Source organism: Lissotriton helveticus, chromosome 12, assembly GCF_964261635.1.
Source record: "Lissotriton helveticus chromosome 12, aLisHel1.1, whole genome shotgun sequence".
NCBI lineage: Eukaryota > Metazoa > Chordata > Amphibia > Caudata > Salamandridae > Lissotriton > Lissotriton helveticus.
The window spans coordinates 897,105,653-897,121,263 of record NC_136073.1 but is presented as its reverse complement, the minus strand read 5'-3'; the positions used below and the strand labels follow the sequence as shown (position 1 = coordinate 897,121,263).

Below are 15,611 nucleotides of genomic sequence, written 5' to 3'. Positions count from 1 at the left end.
GGATGCAAAAATGGCGCACGGGGCTTGTAAATCTGCCCCAAAGTGACAGGAGTGATGAGACCACTGCGAAATGCCGAAGCACTGCTGCTTGAACCCTCAACCGTTAAAAAGGAACGACTCATGGCACAATCCTTCTCAGGAAGCACGGCCAAGTGGGCCTCACAGCGAAACAAACCTACGCAACATGAATTGGTACATCTCCTCCACTACATGGGGACCGGGGGACACTTGGTGCGGTGGCTATACACTGGGATTAGGGAACACGCCGCTATGCCTCTTACCACACTTAGAGACATTTGGACCCAAGACACGGGAGAGGCTATGACGGATGGGGCCTGGAATATCATACTTGGACATCCTGGGAGAGTGTCCAGGAACGTCAAATTCAAATTTATACAGGCTATGGTGCTACACAGAGCATATCTCACCCCCAAAAGGATACACAAGATGTTCCCCGCTTCTTCCCACTGTTGTCCCCGGTGTCAGGCGGATGAGGCTGGCCTGCTCCACATGATGTGGTCATGCCCACACCTACGCAGCTATTGGGAGACGGTCTGTCATGTACTTCACACTGTCACAGCCGTGCAGGTACCGAGGGAAGCGCTGCTGTGCCTGATAGGGCACAGGAAACATCCCAAACAGTATAGAGCCCAGCTGAAGCTTTTGGACCTGGCACTGTTACTGGCGGTTAGAGTTTTAACTATGAGGTGGAAGTCTGCCAGTCCCCCAGCGGTAGCGACGTGGAGATCTGATTTATTAAAGTGGGGCAGAGCGGAGGGTACGGTCCTGCGAAGAGAGGAGGAGAAAGGGCTACGCAAATATCCAATTGCACAGGATTGGGAGCGAATGTTGTTGGAGATGGAGGAACTAGACCTAGCGCCCTCACAGGGGGAAGCCCCATGACTGCGAATGCTAGGCAGGTGGTGTGAACCGGGGGATTGAGAGTGAAGGAATGGTCCAAGGTACACATTGGTTAGCCAGAAGACAGAGTGCACACTACTCTAGGTGTGATTGATTCCTGGGATGACACACCAATGGCTCTGGTGCCCATTAGACGGAGAACCTAGGAGGCGTACGGGATGGGGTGGGAGTTGGGCGGGATGGGGACAGGTTATGACGTTTATATATAGTGCTAATGATAAGTAAACGCTGACGCAATAAGCGAGAATACATAGGAAATTTACACTAAGAATGTCTTCATAAGATATGTTAACCCGACTGCAGAACCCTTGCAATATAGTTGTGTAACAATGGAAATAAGGCGGGGATGCTGGAATATAAGGGGAGAAAAACGGAAAAGACTGGAAAGAACAATACATATGTTTGTATAATATGATATCTGCTGCAGTCACGAATAAAGAGTTAAAAAAAAAAAAAAAAAAAGGAAGCGCGGCCAGAATATGGATCTCCTTACCGCCGACCCTACGCGCCACCACTGTCACGCCATCTTTAAACCGGAGCTGGAAGCCCTACTCATTCAAAGACATTTTATCTAATGTCTCCTCCTTTTAACACTGAGGGTATAATCTCAACAAACAGTATTACCCTGAACCCGACTGCACTACTTCCTCATCTTAAAGTTGGCATCAGTGGACGCCCTGTTACTTCTTTGATGTACAAACTGCTCTGGATAATCTGATTCTCTGCCCTGTTTTATGACATGTAATTGAATACCTCAGCTTAGCCAGCAGCCTGTTTCTTCAGTAAGGCACATACTACCACGGATAATGTAATTTTATGGCCTGTGTCATTAGGCCTGGGCGGTAAATTCTGTTCTGCTCGTGGAATTTGGGTAATTTTGCTTCCCTTTCGCGGAGAACGCGAAATCGCCCAAAATTCTGAGTTCTGCGACTTCGTGACATCTTTTGCTTGTTCGCGTTCTCAAAATGCGTGTTCGCGAGATATTTCCCCCCGAGCACGCAAAGAGCGATTGCGAACGAGAAAAAAGCATCGCGAACAAGCAATTCAGTGTGTTCGCGGAATTTTTGTGTGTTTGCGGAGATTTTCACTGTTTCGTGGAGATTTGCGTAATGCGATTAAGCAAATTCCGCCCACCCCTATGTACCTTATGTAATGAACCTTGTTTCCTGTAAAGTGCTCTAGCACCTTTGGGTAATGTCAGCGCTATAGAAAAATGCATAAATAAATAAATAAACTGTGCCACACGTGTAGGGCTCCAGACTTTGCTTTGACTCTGGCCAGCTCCTGCAGCCACAGCCCTAAGTGCGACTGGTAGTATGGCAAAAGGGGTATCAAGCCCCCGGGCCCCCATGGCACCCTCACTGTCCCCTCCCCCAATACTCACCAATCACAATGTCGGGCTTCGGACCCTGCAAGCTGTGGTAGGGCCTCGAGTAAAGCTTCACCTGCACCCTCTTCTTGTCACCCTTCTCCTTCACGGCGAAACTGGGCGTGGCTCTCACCACCCCTGACCCCTGGGAATCAAAGGAAAACATGGCGGCATTAAGGCTGACTCCAAAAGGGCCTCGATCATCTGCCCCAGGACATGGCGGGGGCACCTCATTCATTCAACCACTCGGGCATTACAGTAGGGATGATGTGTGATCGCTCTCTGAGCAGCCAACGCATAACATGCACTTGTAAAGCGCCCGTTCACTGCTAGGGGTATCTTGGCGCTGAATAACATATGTTTATTGTTACCCAACTCAATGGTACTCATTTTATCGACCTCAGAAGGAGGAAAGGCTGAGTGGACCTGCTAGGATTCGAACCTGTGGCCATGAGTTCAAACACAGACCCCTACAGTGGATGCATTAGGACGCTAAGCCACCGGACCCGGCTGAACAGATAGCATCAGCCGCGCAGTCCGGACATCCGGTTACAGGGAGACCATGCCCGCTGCGCCATACTTCACGTCTGTCTCTTTTCACGACCCCTTTAAAACGTCCCCTGACATGTCATGTTGTCTGTTCCCCCGCAAAGACCTGCTTAGAAGTTATCCAAGCCTGCTGAGTCAAATGTAGCCTAGCCTGTGGGAACAGGATACAGGCGCAATATGTATAGATGAGCTTAGAAAGGGTCGCGGTACACCATACCTTGTTCTCATATTTTAGGAAGTGAGCTGTAAGAAAACAAGTTACTTACCTGTAACTACAGTTATCCAGTATTGGTATCTTTCATAGATTCACATGCCTGAATCATTCGCCGTCGTCGGGATGGGAGCCCCATGTAAAATACAAAAGCAATGCCATAAATAATAAATAGGCCCAAAGAGGCCAAAGGCTATATCTTTGTAGCCTATCTACGTCCGTATAGGAAAAGGACCAAAATGCAGCTCCAACCAATCAGCTATCAGCACCCTCTAGAACACCCCCAACAGAAGCAGTTCGCCTCAGATTTTCCAAGCACAAGTGGGAAGTAAATATCCCCAAAATCACTGAGAACTGGTTCCACGGGGAGGTGGGTGGGTGCATGTGAATCTATGAAAGATACTGATACTAATAACTGTAGTTACAGGTAAGTAACTTGTTTTCTCATCCAGTATTGGGGTATCTTTCATAGATTCACATGCTTGAATCAGAGTAGCAAGCAGTACCCCAATTGTACTGTTGTTTGCGGAAGGTGGGGGACATGTAATTTAAATCTCCCAATATACATCCACAACCTTGAAACCTTGCAATGACAATGCATAAAAGCAATAATCATACAGTGAATATCAGAAATTGAGAAAACATAGGCGCATGAATACTGAAAGCAATTGAAGAGTAAAGAAAGCTAAAATAGATAAATATTAAAGAAATGTGAAGAATCTGACCTTAGTGAAAGAGATGACGCAACACAGCCTGTCCAAGCGCTGCATCCTCCTTTTGTGCAGATTGGAGGCAGTAGTGTCTTGTGAACGTGTGGACATTCTTCCATGTCGCAGCACGGCAGATCTTGTCCAGTGTAAGCCCAGAAAACAAAGCTGTAGACGCAGCAACAGTCCTGGTGGAGTGTGCTTTCGCCTTCACCTTGAGAGGTTTTATTGGCTTTTTCGTGGCAGAATTGAATGGCAGATGCGACCCATCTGGCTATTGTGGCTTTTGATACATCTGCTCCGTGTGTCGCTTGACCGTAGGACACTAATAGTAGATCCGTCTCTCTAATATCCTTTGTCTTTTAAAAGATAAAACGTCAAACACCTTTTTACATCCAATGAATGTAAGGTCCTTTCAGCTGGACTGGATGGATTCAGGAAGAAGGTTTGTAGCATTACTGGCTCATTCAAGTGAAATTGCGTGGGTACCTTTGGAATGAATTTAGGATTTGTCCGAAGGATTACGTAATCCTGTGTAAAGCGTAAGAAGGGTTCTTTGATCGTAAAAGCCTGAATCTCACTAACCCTCTTTGCAGAAGTAAGGGCCAGCAATAGGGCTACTTTCCATGTGAGGTATTTAACCCTTTCACTGCGGCGGCTATTCCGCCGCAGTGCTAAGGGGCGGGGGGGCCGCGTGGCGCTCCCGCGCTGGAGACAGAACCGCTCCATCACGCCCCTCGGGTGAGCTGTTCTTGTGACGGAACGGTTCCGTCACGGCCCCACCCGCTCAATAGAACGCGCCGCGCAGGCGCGAAATCAGTGCCGCGCAGGTGCGGTGAGCGGGCCGTGACGGAACTGTTCCGTCACTAGCACAGCCCACCCGAGGGGCGTGACGGAACGGTTCCGTCACAAGCATGGGAGGGGTTAAGTTCTGCTTTATGGACCGGTTCAAATTGTCTTCTCATCAGTTGAGCTAAAACAACATTGAGTTCCCACTCCGGAGGAGGTGAACGCACCGGAGGGAAAGTGCGAAAAAGTCCTTTCATGAATTGTTTTACAAAAGAAGAAGAACATAAAGAGGGAAGCTGTGGAGATTTCCTGTATCTGGAAAGAGCAGCCAGGTGAACTTTGACTGACAAAAAAGTGAGTCCAGATTTGGCCAGTGAGAGTAAATAGGGTAAAATCTGTTCAGCAGGGGGGGTGAACTGCATGAACTTTATTAGTTTCACACCAACAACAAAATCTTTCCTATCTTAAACAATACTTCTTGACAGTGCTTACAGCATGGGACTTAAACAGTATGTCCGGACAGTCTTGTGAAATATTAAGCTCTTTGAACTCTAAGAATTCATGGGCCATGCGTGCAAGTGCAGGGATTGCGGATCTGGATGGACTACCTGACCCCTGTTTCGTTGTTGGATGAAGGCGAATGGATCTGTCCTGAGACAACAGAAGAAGCTCCTGGTGACCGCTCAGCCCTCCACAGGGCTTGGTCGCCCCACTCACTGCTGCCGCTCCTGCCTGCCTTTGCCGCCTCCTGCCTGCAGATTCCTTTGCTCGCTGCCCGCTGCACCTGGGAATTTCCCGCTGCTCCTGGGAATTTCCCGCTGCCCGCTGCTTCTTGGAATTTCCCGCCGCTGCCTCCCCGCGGCCCCGCCCCCCTGTGATTCCGTTCGCCGCCCCGCTCCCGCCACCCAGCTGCTCCTCCCTCCCGGCTCCTTACTTATGACGCCCCCAGAGCGACCGCACAGCGGACACGCGCAGCGGGAGTGCAGATTGAGCGCCGAAGGTGCGCCAAAGGTAAGCCCGTCTGCGCCCGTCCGCGCCTGGCCCGCGCCCAGCGCCAGGACCCCTGGCCCTCCCCGCCGAGGCAAGACGACCCGACTGACCTACGACGCCGCCACTCTCAACGCACTCAATGCCGGCCGGACCCACGCCTGCTGCCGAGCCACCCCGAGACGCACCCACGGACCCTTCACCTGCTGCACCTGCAAGTTCACCTGCCTACGAACCTGCCCCGCACCCGCCAAGACAAACACCAGCAGCAACCACCTCAAGTGCATCCTGATCAACACCCGCTCCGTCCACAGACACGCCGTGGAACTCTGGAACCTCCTCGACGATACATCACCGGGCGTCGCCTTCCTCACGGAAACCTGGATGAACGCCTCCTCTGCACCCGACATCGCCATCGCCATCCTGGACGGGTACAAGATCATCAGGAGGGACCGCATCAACCAGACCGGAGGTGGCATCGCCATCGTCCACAGGAACACCATCCGCATCACGACCGACGCCAACGACTCCTTCGCCGCAGCTGAACATCTCCACTTCCAGATTCACACCGACCCTAAGACGACCCTCAGAGGCACCCTCGTCTACAGACCCCCGGGACCACGCACACAATTCAGCGAAGACATCACAGACTTCATCAGCCCGCACGCCCTCCCCTCCACTGACTACATCCTCCTCGGGGACCTCAACTTCCACCTGGAGAACAACAAGGACCGCAACACCACCGCCCTGCTGGAAAACCTCGCCAACCTCGGACTCAAGCAACTGGTCAACACCCCCACCCACTACGCCGGCCACACGCTTGATACCGTCTTCTCTTCCAGCAAGTACATCACCTTCAGCCACGCCACCGGACTCCACTGGACCGACCACAGCTGCGTCCACTTCAGCTTCAAAAGATCCACGATCCACCACCACCCGCAACAGGTACCTCACAGGAATTGGAGCAAGATCACCGCAGACCAGCTCACCACCGCCCTCAGCCAGAGCCCACCCGCCAACACAACGGACCCCAACGAAGCAGCCCGCAACTTCACACAGTGGCTGACCGCCTGCGCCGACGACCTCGCGCCACTAAAGAACCCTCCCAGCAGACCCAGAAGCAAGAAGGCATCCTGGTTCACCGACGACCTCAAGGACTCCAAGAAGACCTGCCGCACCCTCGAGAAAGCCTGGCTCCCCGACCGGACCACCGACAACATGACCGCCCTCAAACACGCTACCCGCAAGCACCACCAGCTCATCCGCACCACCAAGAAGAAATCCCTGAAGGAACGACTGGACAACAACGCCCACGACAGCAAAGAGCTCTTCACTATCGTCAAGGAGTTCTTCAACCCCAGCACCGGCACCAACGACATCACTCCGTCACAAGACCTCTGCGACTCCCTCGCCTCGTTCTTCCACCGCAAGATCGCCGACATCCACAACAGCTTCGGCGCCCCACCCACGCACCCAACCGTCGAACCAACGCCCCCCACCGCCACCCTTCGCACCTGGACCACGGTGACCACCGAAGACACAGCCCGCACGATGAACACCATCCACTCCGGATCACCGACCGACCCCTGCCCACACCACGTCTTCAACAAGGCCGACTCCACCATCGCACCCCAACTCCGGAACATCATCAACGCCTCCTTCAACACCGCCACCTTCCCGGAGAGCTGGAAGCACGCCGAGATCAGCGCCCTCCTGAAGAAACATACAGCGGACCCCACCAATCTCAAAAACTTCCGCCCCATCTCGCTCCTCCCTTTTCCTGCTAAAGTCATCGAGAAGATCGTCAACAGACAGCTGACCGCCTTCCTCGAGACGAACGGATCCCTCGACCCCTCGCAGTCCGGCTTCAGAGCCAACCACAGCACCGAGACCGCCCTCATCGCAGCCACCGACGACATCCGGACCCTGCTCGACAAGGGGGAAACAGTGGCCCTCATCCTCCTGGACCTCTCCGCTGCGTTCGACACGGTCTGCCACCGCACCCTAGTCCAGCGCCTCAGCAACATCGGTATCCAAGTTAAGGCACTGGAGTGGATCATCTCGTTCCTCGCCGGAAGAACACAAAGAGTCCGCCTCCCCCCGTTTCGCTCCGAGGCCACCGAAGTCATCTGCTGCGTCCAGCAAGGATCTTCACTCAGCCCCACCCTCTTCAACATCTACATGAAACCTCTCGCAGCCATCGCACGCCAGCACAACCTCAACATCATCTCTTACGCCGACGACACTTAGCTGATCCTCTCCCTCACCAGAGACCCCGACACCGCCAGAACCTGCCTACACGAAGGGATGAAAGACGTCGCCGAGTGGATGAAGGACAGCCGCCTGAAACTGAACTCGGACAAGACGGAAGTCCTCATCCTGGGATCTTCGCCCTCCGCCTGGGATGACTCCTGGTGGCCCCCAGCCCTGGGCACCGCACCCAAGCCAACCAACCACACACGCAACCTGGGCTTCATCCTGGACCCCTCCCTCTCGATGACCAGACAAGTCAACGCCGTCTCCTCGTCGTGCTTCAACACCCTGCGTATGCTTCGCAAGATCTTCCGCTGGATCCCGACCGAGACCAGGAAGACTGTCACCCAGGCACTCGTCACCAGCCGACTGGACTACGGAAACGCCCTCTACGCCGGAACCACAGCCAAGCTACAGAAAAGACTCCAGCGCATCCAGAACTCCTCCGCCCGACTCATCCTGGATGTCCCCCGACGCAGCCACATCTCCAGCCACCTGAGGAACCTGCACTGGCTCCCCGTCGACAAGAGGATCACGTTCCGGCTCCTCACCCACGCACACAAGTCTCTCCACGACCTGGGCCCCAACTACCTCAACGACCGCCTGACCTTCTACACGCCCACCCACCAGCTACGGTCCACCAGCCTCGCCCTCGCAGCCGTACCACGCATCCGAAGAGCCACCGCCGGAGGAAGATCCTTCTCTTACCTGGCTGCCAAGACTTGGAACTCCCTCCCCATCCACCTTCGGCTGACCCAGGACCATCTCGCCTTCAGGAAACAACTCAAGACCTGGCTGTTCGAGCAGTAGCATACCCCTCCCCCCAAGCGCCTTGAGACCCTCCCGGGTGAGTAGTGCGCTATACAAATGGCATGATTGATTGATTGATTGATTGACTGGAACCAATACTGTCTGGGCCAACGGGGTGCAATCAGAATGAGGCGGCAGCCCTCCAGTTTCAACTTCTTGAGCACCCTGGGGATTAATGGAATGGGGGACAAAGCGTAGGCATAGATCCCGAACCATCTCATTGAAAGGGCATTCCCCCTTAACCCCCGCTGAGGGAACCTGCTGGCATAATATTGGCATTTCTTGTTCTCCTGCGATGCAAACAGATCCAGAGCTGGTTTGCCCCATGTCTGAAAGATCTAGTTCACTTGAGCTTGCTCTAACTCCCACTCGTGGCAGCCGGATTGAGACCTCCTTAGTGAATCTGCTAGGGTATTGTGCAGACCCTTGACATGTTCGGCCTTCAGGGATATTCAGTCGTATGTTATCCATTACCGCAATTCCTGTGCTTCCCAAAAATATGTCCCAAAGCTCCAAACTGTTGATGTGTTGCTGCTTCTGTATCTGAGACCACTTTCCCTGGATTTTCAAATCCTGCAAATGACCTTCCCATCCTTCCATGGAGGCGTCTGTTGTCAATACGAAGTCTGGGATGTTTTGCAGAAATGTGAGACCTTGGACGAGATTTGCTGTTTGGGACCACCAACGGAGTGCATCCACCATACTTGATACTTGTAGTTATTTGGATAACATCTTCGAAAGAGCCCAATGCTTGTTGCCATTGTTTCTGTAACTCTTCTTGAAGAGGTCTCAACTTGAGCCGTGCTAAAGGGATCAAGTTTATTGCTGAAGAGCACATCCCCAGGAGTGAGTTGAATGTTCAAACCGAAAATGACCTTCTTTTTAAATGGTTGTCGCTAATTTTTGAAGGCGCACTTGAGGGTCTTGAGATAAGAATACTTTGCACTGGACGGTGTCCGGAGATGCTCCTAGGAATAAAACGTTCTGAGTTGGTAGCAAGTTCGATTTGCCCTTGTTCAAAGTGAGCCCCAGCGTATTGAACAGATGGAGACAAATTGTTGTGGCAACATTGGCTTCCTGCTCCGACGGAGCTTTGAGCAGTTAATCGTCGAGGTATGGGAAAACTTGGATCCCCGGGGATCGTAAATTCGCTGATACTGGTGCTAAGCACTTGATGAAAATCCGTGGTGCTGATTTTAGGCCAAACAGAAGCACCTTGAATTGATAGTGGATGCCAGCCACTGTGAATCGTAGATACTTTTGATGTTTTGGATGGATAGGGATATGAAAGTATGCGTCTTCCATGTCCAGAGAAGTCATGAAATCCCCTTCGTTTAAGCATCACAGAATATCGGAAAGTGTTACCATCGGAATGTTTGTTTCTTGAGAAACTTGTTGAGCTTGCGGAGTTCCAGAATTGGTCACCATTCTCCTGACTACTTTTTGATTAGGAAGAAACGAGATTAGAAACTTGTTCCTGTCTGCGTTGATGGTACTTCTTCTATTGTTTCCTTTAGGAGCATGATCAAGACTTCTTTGCGCAATAAGTGAAGACGATGGGCAGGGGGACCCCTGGGCGGAGTGGTAGGTGGTTTCTGGACAAATTCCAGAATGTGACTCTTGGTGACTAGGTCCAGTAGCCAGCGGTCTGAAGTGATCTAGTGCCACCGCTGTGCATAAGCAGAAACTTTTACGCCCACAGGTAGGGAGGTAACATTGACTGGCACCCCTAGAAGCTCATTGCTTCCTGGCAGAGTCACAGCCTTGTTGCTGTGTTCACTTACGGCCACCCTGGCTCTAGAAACCAGCCGTCAATGACTGATGGTAAGACGATTGGTTGTAAGACTGGCGATATTGAGGCTGGTATTGATGATATTGTTGAATCAACTGATAGCCGCCCGATACGATACTGTCGTTGACGGTGGCAGGATAACAGGCGCGTTCATAGATGTCATCTGCGGGCTCGTCGTCAACGGTGTAGTCATCGACGGTGTCGCCATCGACGGTGTCCTCGTCGACGGCGTCGCTGGAATCTTTGCCGATGGTAGCCTCGTCGACGGTTTCTTCGTCGACGGCCTTCGGCGACGGTCTCGTTGTAATAGTGATTCTCGTTGACGAGATAGCAGGAGAAATAGCTGCCGTCGTAACAGTCGCCGTCGACGATGGAGTCAACGACGTAACACATATCGTCGAGATGAGGTAACAGTCGTCGTCGACACAGATTTCTTGAGGTGTTTTCTTCTTACAGAGTCTGTAGAAGATGATCTTGGATGCTCTGTGAGTGGAGTAGAAGGCGGAGACGACGCTGGCTCAGAGGAATATTTAGAACTCCTCTCTTTATGAACAGGTTTATCCTGGGAAGTTTTAAGGTGTTTCCTTCCCTCACCTGAGGAGCCTTCTTGAGATCTAGCCCTCTTGCTAGATGTGGAAGCTCGGTCCTCTTCCTCAGCCGAAGAAGGAGGACTTTCTTTAGACTTGAACCATAAAAGTAATCTTGCCTCTCTGTCCCTTAGAGTCTTGTTGGGAAAGGTACGGCAGATTTTACAATCTTTGGCCTCATGTTTGGGGTAGAGGCAATAAAGACAATCTTTATGAAGATCATCAACATGGACCCTCTTCTTCCTACAGGACCTTTCTTGTCAGACATACTAGTTTGAAGAGCTGAAGAGTAGCACACAGGAAGACTTCCTTCCACACGACGTGCGGTGAAAATCTGTGGGGAACTGCTTCTGTTGGGAGTGTTCTAGAGGGTGCTGATAGCTGATTGGTTGGAGCTGACTTTTGGTCCTTTTCCTATAAGGACGTAGATAGGCTACTAAGATATAGCCTTTGGCCTCTTTGGGCTTATTTATTATTTATGGCACTGCTTTTGTATTTTACCGTGGGACTCCCCTCTCGGCGACGAGGAGTGATTCAGGCATGTGAATCTATGAAATATAACCCAATACTGGATAATGATGGTGTTAGACCTGTCAGCCTTAGGGTGGTCTTTCCCTACTTTTTTCTCCTTTGCCTCATTTTTCCCACCTTCTTTTTGGTTGGCCTTAGGTCTCTGGGCACCTTCCCATTGCTAATCAATGATAAGGTGCGGTGCTCTCTTCCCCCAACATGGCTGCCACTGACCCCTGCTACCGCAGCGTGGTCTTGTTAGACTCCCTCTAGTAGCCAGGAGCTGGCTGGAACCCCTAAACATTGTAGCAATGCCTGCCTGCCTGCCCATAGCTAGAGTGAGGGAGCTCCTGGAGCCTTCCAGAATAGGGGAGTGGTCATCAACTGCCCACTGCCAACTGCCAACTGCCACTATAAAAGAAAATGGAGGGAAACTTTCTAGGCAAATGGGGCATCACAGACCTGGGGCACCCTACGCAGGAGACTTAGGCGGTAGGGCCTAGTCAGGAACCTATACCACTGGGGGTGACAGGGTTTAGGCGCTGCCCACCAAGCTGTGTGAGGAACACTGAACTAGCCCACTGATCTGGCGGGAGGGGAACCCAGGGACCACCTGAAGAGATCTGCTGAAGAAACTTGCCAAGCCTTCAACTCAAACCCCCCCTCTCTTCAAGTAACTTCAACCAAAGGGCGCCAGAACCAACAAGCGCCAAGAAGGAACTCCCCTGCGTTAACCAGGACTACTGGGGATCAGCCAGGTACTGTGGTGTGCCGATTCTGCCCCTCTGTCTGCCCTGTGGCCCCAGCGCTGTCCTGCCCATCTTCTCTGCTGTCTTGCCTGGACTGTCTGCTACGCGCTCTCATTCTCTAGCGCTAGCATCCTGAACTGCCTAGCCAGCTGGACTGCTTGTCCTGCGCAACCGAATTGTGCCCCCCTCCAGCGCTCCCCTCTGTGCCTTCGAGAAGCACTGGACCCCTGCAGCCTGCTGCCTGCTGAAGCGCTATTGCCTGCTGAAGCGCTATTGTCCATTGGAGCGCTGTGTCCCCCGAGACGCTGTAAATTGGCCTCAAGCGCTCACCTGCTGGGTCCTATGGAGCGCTGGTAGGGACGAACCCGTGAGGAAGTTTCTAGCGCTCCTCTTTCCCGCGAGGCGCTGTAAAGATCGAGCACTGTGGGCACTGTGAAACCCCCCTCCCGACTGGCATCTGCTCCGGCGGCCCCCGACACCAGGAGGGGGCCGCCGCCGTGCTGTTGTGGGCCGTGCCTGGCCCGAGCGTGAAGAGTCCCCGCGGCGGACCCAGGAGCCTTGGGGAAGGCTGCCGCAAACTGCAAGCCGGCCACCGTGAATTCCAGTCAGGCCGCCGCTACTCCAGAGCGGGCCGCACTAGGCCTGACGAGGCCGACAACCAGCCCCACGTGACGGGGGGCTCAGACGATGCCCCTATCAGGCACCGCGCAGCGATAGGCTGAAGCTGCCGCGCCCTCCAGTACTGCCTGCTGATTGGCCGCTGTGGCAGAGCCTCCTTTCGGGGCTCTCACCTGATTGGTTCCCAGTCCGCCCGTGTCATCACGGACCCGGGAACAGGTCACCACCTCACCGGAGGGCTCGGGGAAGACCGAGGGCCCTCCCCACTACGAGACACCGTCGCAAGGGGCCCAGAGAGGCCCGAAGACCAAGGTAACCCCCGGGGAGGAGGGCGGAAGGCCGGAGGAGGCCCGAGTACGCCCCTCCCCTGGGGAAGACTGTTGCTGGGCCCCTTTGGCCCTAATTGGCCTGTTAATGTACTGGACCCGGGCCAGAGCCCTGCAGGACTCCCTTGAGGCCTGCGTTGGTTGGAAATAGCCCCTGTTGGGGAACGGATTGTTCACGCTTGCCTTGTGCTGGCCCAGAGGGTTATGATTATTTCTGGCCTGATGAAATGTTCATTCCTGATTCATTTTACCTAAGGCAATGGTTCACTTCTACTCATCGGAAGGTTATTCATCCCTGATGCAATGTTTATAATTACTTGGTGAAATGTTTCCTCTTGTCTAACAAGATGAGGCCTGGTATGTAGAGATCCGACTATTCCTAATTCATGGAATGTTATTTAAATGTCTTTCTAAGGAAATTTCTTGCAGGGAGCAGGGCTGTTGCCAGGCCTACTGTTATTTAATACTTAATATTTATTTATTTAAGTATTTATGGCCGGGTAATATAAAACATGTGCTTCTAAGGGAAGGAAATAAGTCAATTCTGCTGTGATTTTTGATTGCCCTGATTTTGGTCTTAGATAAAATTTATTGATTTGAATCAAAACTTACCGGCGTGGTCTCAGTCTTTGCGTGCATTTATTGTCTCAGTGGACGCCTGTGCTGTGTAGTCACTTAACACCTGAGCTTTCAGGTGCCTACCTGCTCGTGCCAAGCTACCCCCGGGGAACTGGTGACCCCAGTTCCTACAGATGGGGACGCTCTGTTACAGAAAATGCGCTCACACGCTAGCAGTGCCAGCTTGCTTGTGTGCTGCTAAACATTCCAGGGCTTGAGGAGTAATGGCTGTCTGTGCCTCACACATACTGGTGGCGACAGTAAAACTGCTCCCTGTGGAATGGGTTTGTTGTTGTAGTGTTCCTCTGTGCTTAGCAAGCTGCACAGCAAGAGGTTTCTTTGCGCGCCACGTTAAGAGACTTCTAAAATGCTGTTCACTGTACAGTGATCTGTGCACTATAAAACCCCACACCGAGGCATCTGAACCTGAGAAGCCTAGCTAAATACCCTAGTGTTGCTAGTAGGCTGTGTGATGCAGCATCAGAGCTCACCTGGGCCTGCAGTGTCAAAGCCTGCTAAGCCATCCAGGTAAGTATTGTTCAATGCACTTCATTCAAACATTCATTCATTGCACTTAAAGTTTCACATCAAAGCATTTCCATTGATAGTCATAAGGAGTAGAATATTCCTGCTTGAATGTGACACATTATTACAACCTGTAAACCAGGGGGCAGATTCACAAGTCCCTTGCGTCACTTTTAACATCGGAAAAGTGACGCAAAAGTGGCGGGAGGGGCTTGTAAATCTGCCCCAGATGTTTAAATAGGAGAAATGCGTCAATTACTTACCTGATAACTGCCTCACCCCAAGTCCTTCTCCGTCCACTGCTTCTTTAGGCCCTTGGGTAAGAATCTTGATCTCAGGGGATCACAGAGGGTGTTCAGGGAGGGTCAACCCCAGGCATGTCAACATCTGTAGCCGAGTTGCAAGGACCCCTGTAAGGGACATCTGTGGGGCGGCCAGCTGGTCTGCCCCTCTGACTTTTCCTAATCATTCCTGAATTGACCACAATACTTCATCAGAGGGTGTGTTTGGCTCTAGAGTGTTGGCTTCTATGATGTACTAGAGCTCACCGCTTGGCTTTCTGTTGTTGTTTTTCTGTCAAGTTAACGTTCAGTGTTGGACGTAAACATCATCTTCAGTTTTCTGGCTTTTTTTTTCTTGCTAAATCTCATATTGCACTGAACGGAGTTTATGCTTAAGTTGGGCCTGGTCTGCGGACAGGAGGCTCATGGGAGGCAGGGGACTTTACTCACCCCTACACCAGAACTATTCCTTCCTTCCCTAAATTCAAAAGCCAGCTCAAAATCCTTTTCCTCGACCGCTCCCTATCGAGCAGATAGGAGCAGCTCGGAGTGTGTAAAGCGCCACTGCTCCTCTCTCCGATGCGGTTCGTCAAGACTTTGTATTCGGAACTCGTCAGCATCCTCTCTTACGACTCGTACCCTGAATGTCTTGCTGACTGTATTATGTTTACTTTCTTTTGTTCTGCTCTGTTCTTGTTGTGAAGCGCCCAGATACCTTCCGGTCAGGCTAGCGCTATATAAAACTTCTTAAATAAAAATAAATAAAAATAAAAAATAAATACTCAAAGAGTAGGGAGTGGTGTCCTTGGAGCCAAGACTGCCTCATATTGTACTAAATGGATGCCAGCGAGGGATGCCGAGGTAATGTGCCATTTTTAAATTCATTCAAAAAGTCGTCTATCCAAGTCAAATTTTTCTGAATGTATACATATTTATTTATTTATGTATTTATTTGGGGGGTATTCTGAGCACCCAAAGTTGCCCGCAAAGTGCTTTGGTTGTGAGACAT

General features: G+C 51.8%; 1 protein-coding gene across 1 annotated transcript in view; it reads right to left on the bottom strand.

Annotated features, from left to right (window-relative positions):
* Window positions 1-15,611, bottom strand: part of ZMYND15 (zinc finger MYND-type containing 15) — a 108,480-nt gene that overhangs the window by 30,523 nt on the left and 62,346 nt on the right. Inside the window, exon 11 of the mRNA XM_078669537.1 lies at window positions 2,306-2,435. Within this exon, the coding sequence (XP_078525663.1) occupies window positions 2,306-2,435 (130 nt within the window). The remainder of the gene's footprint in view (window positions 1-2,305; window positions 2,436-15,611) is intronic.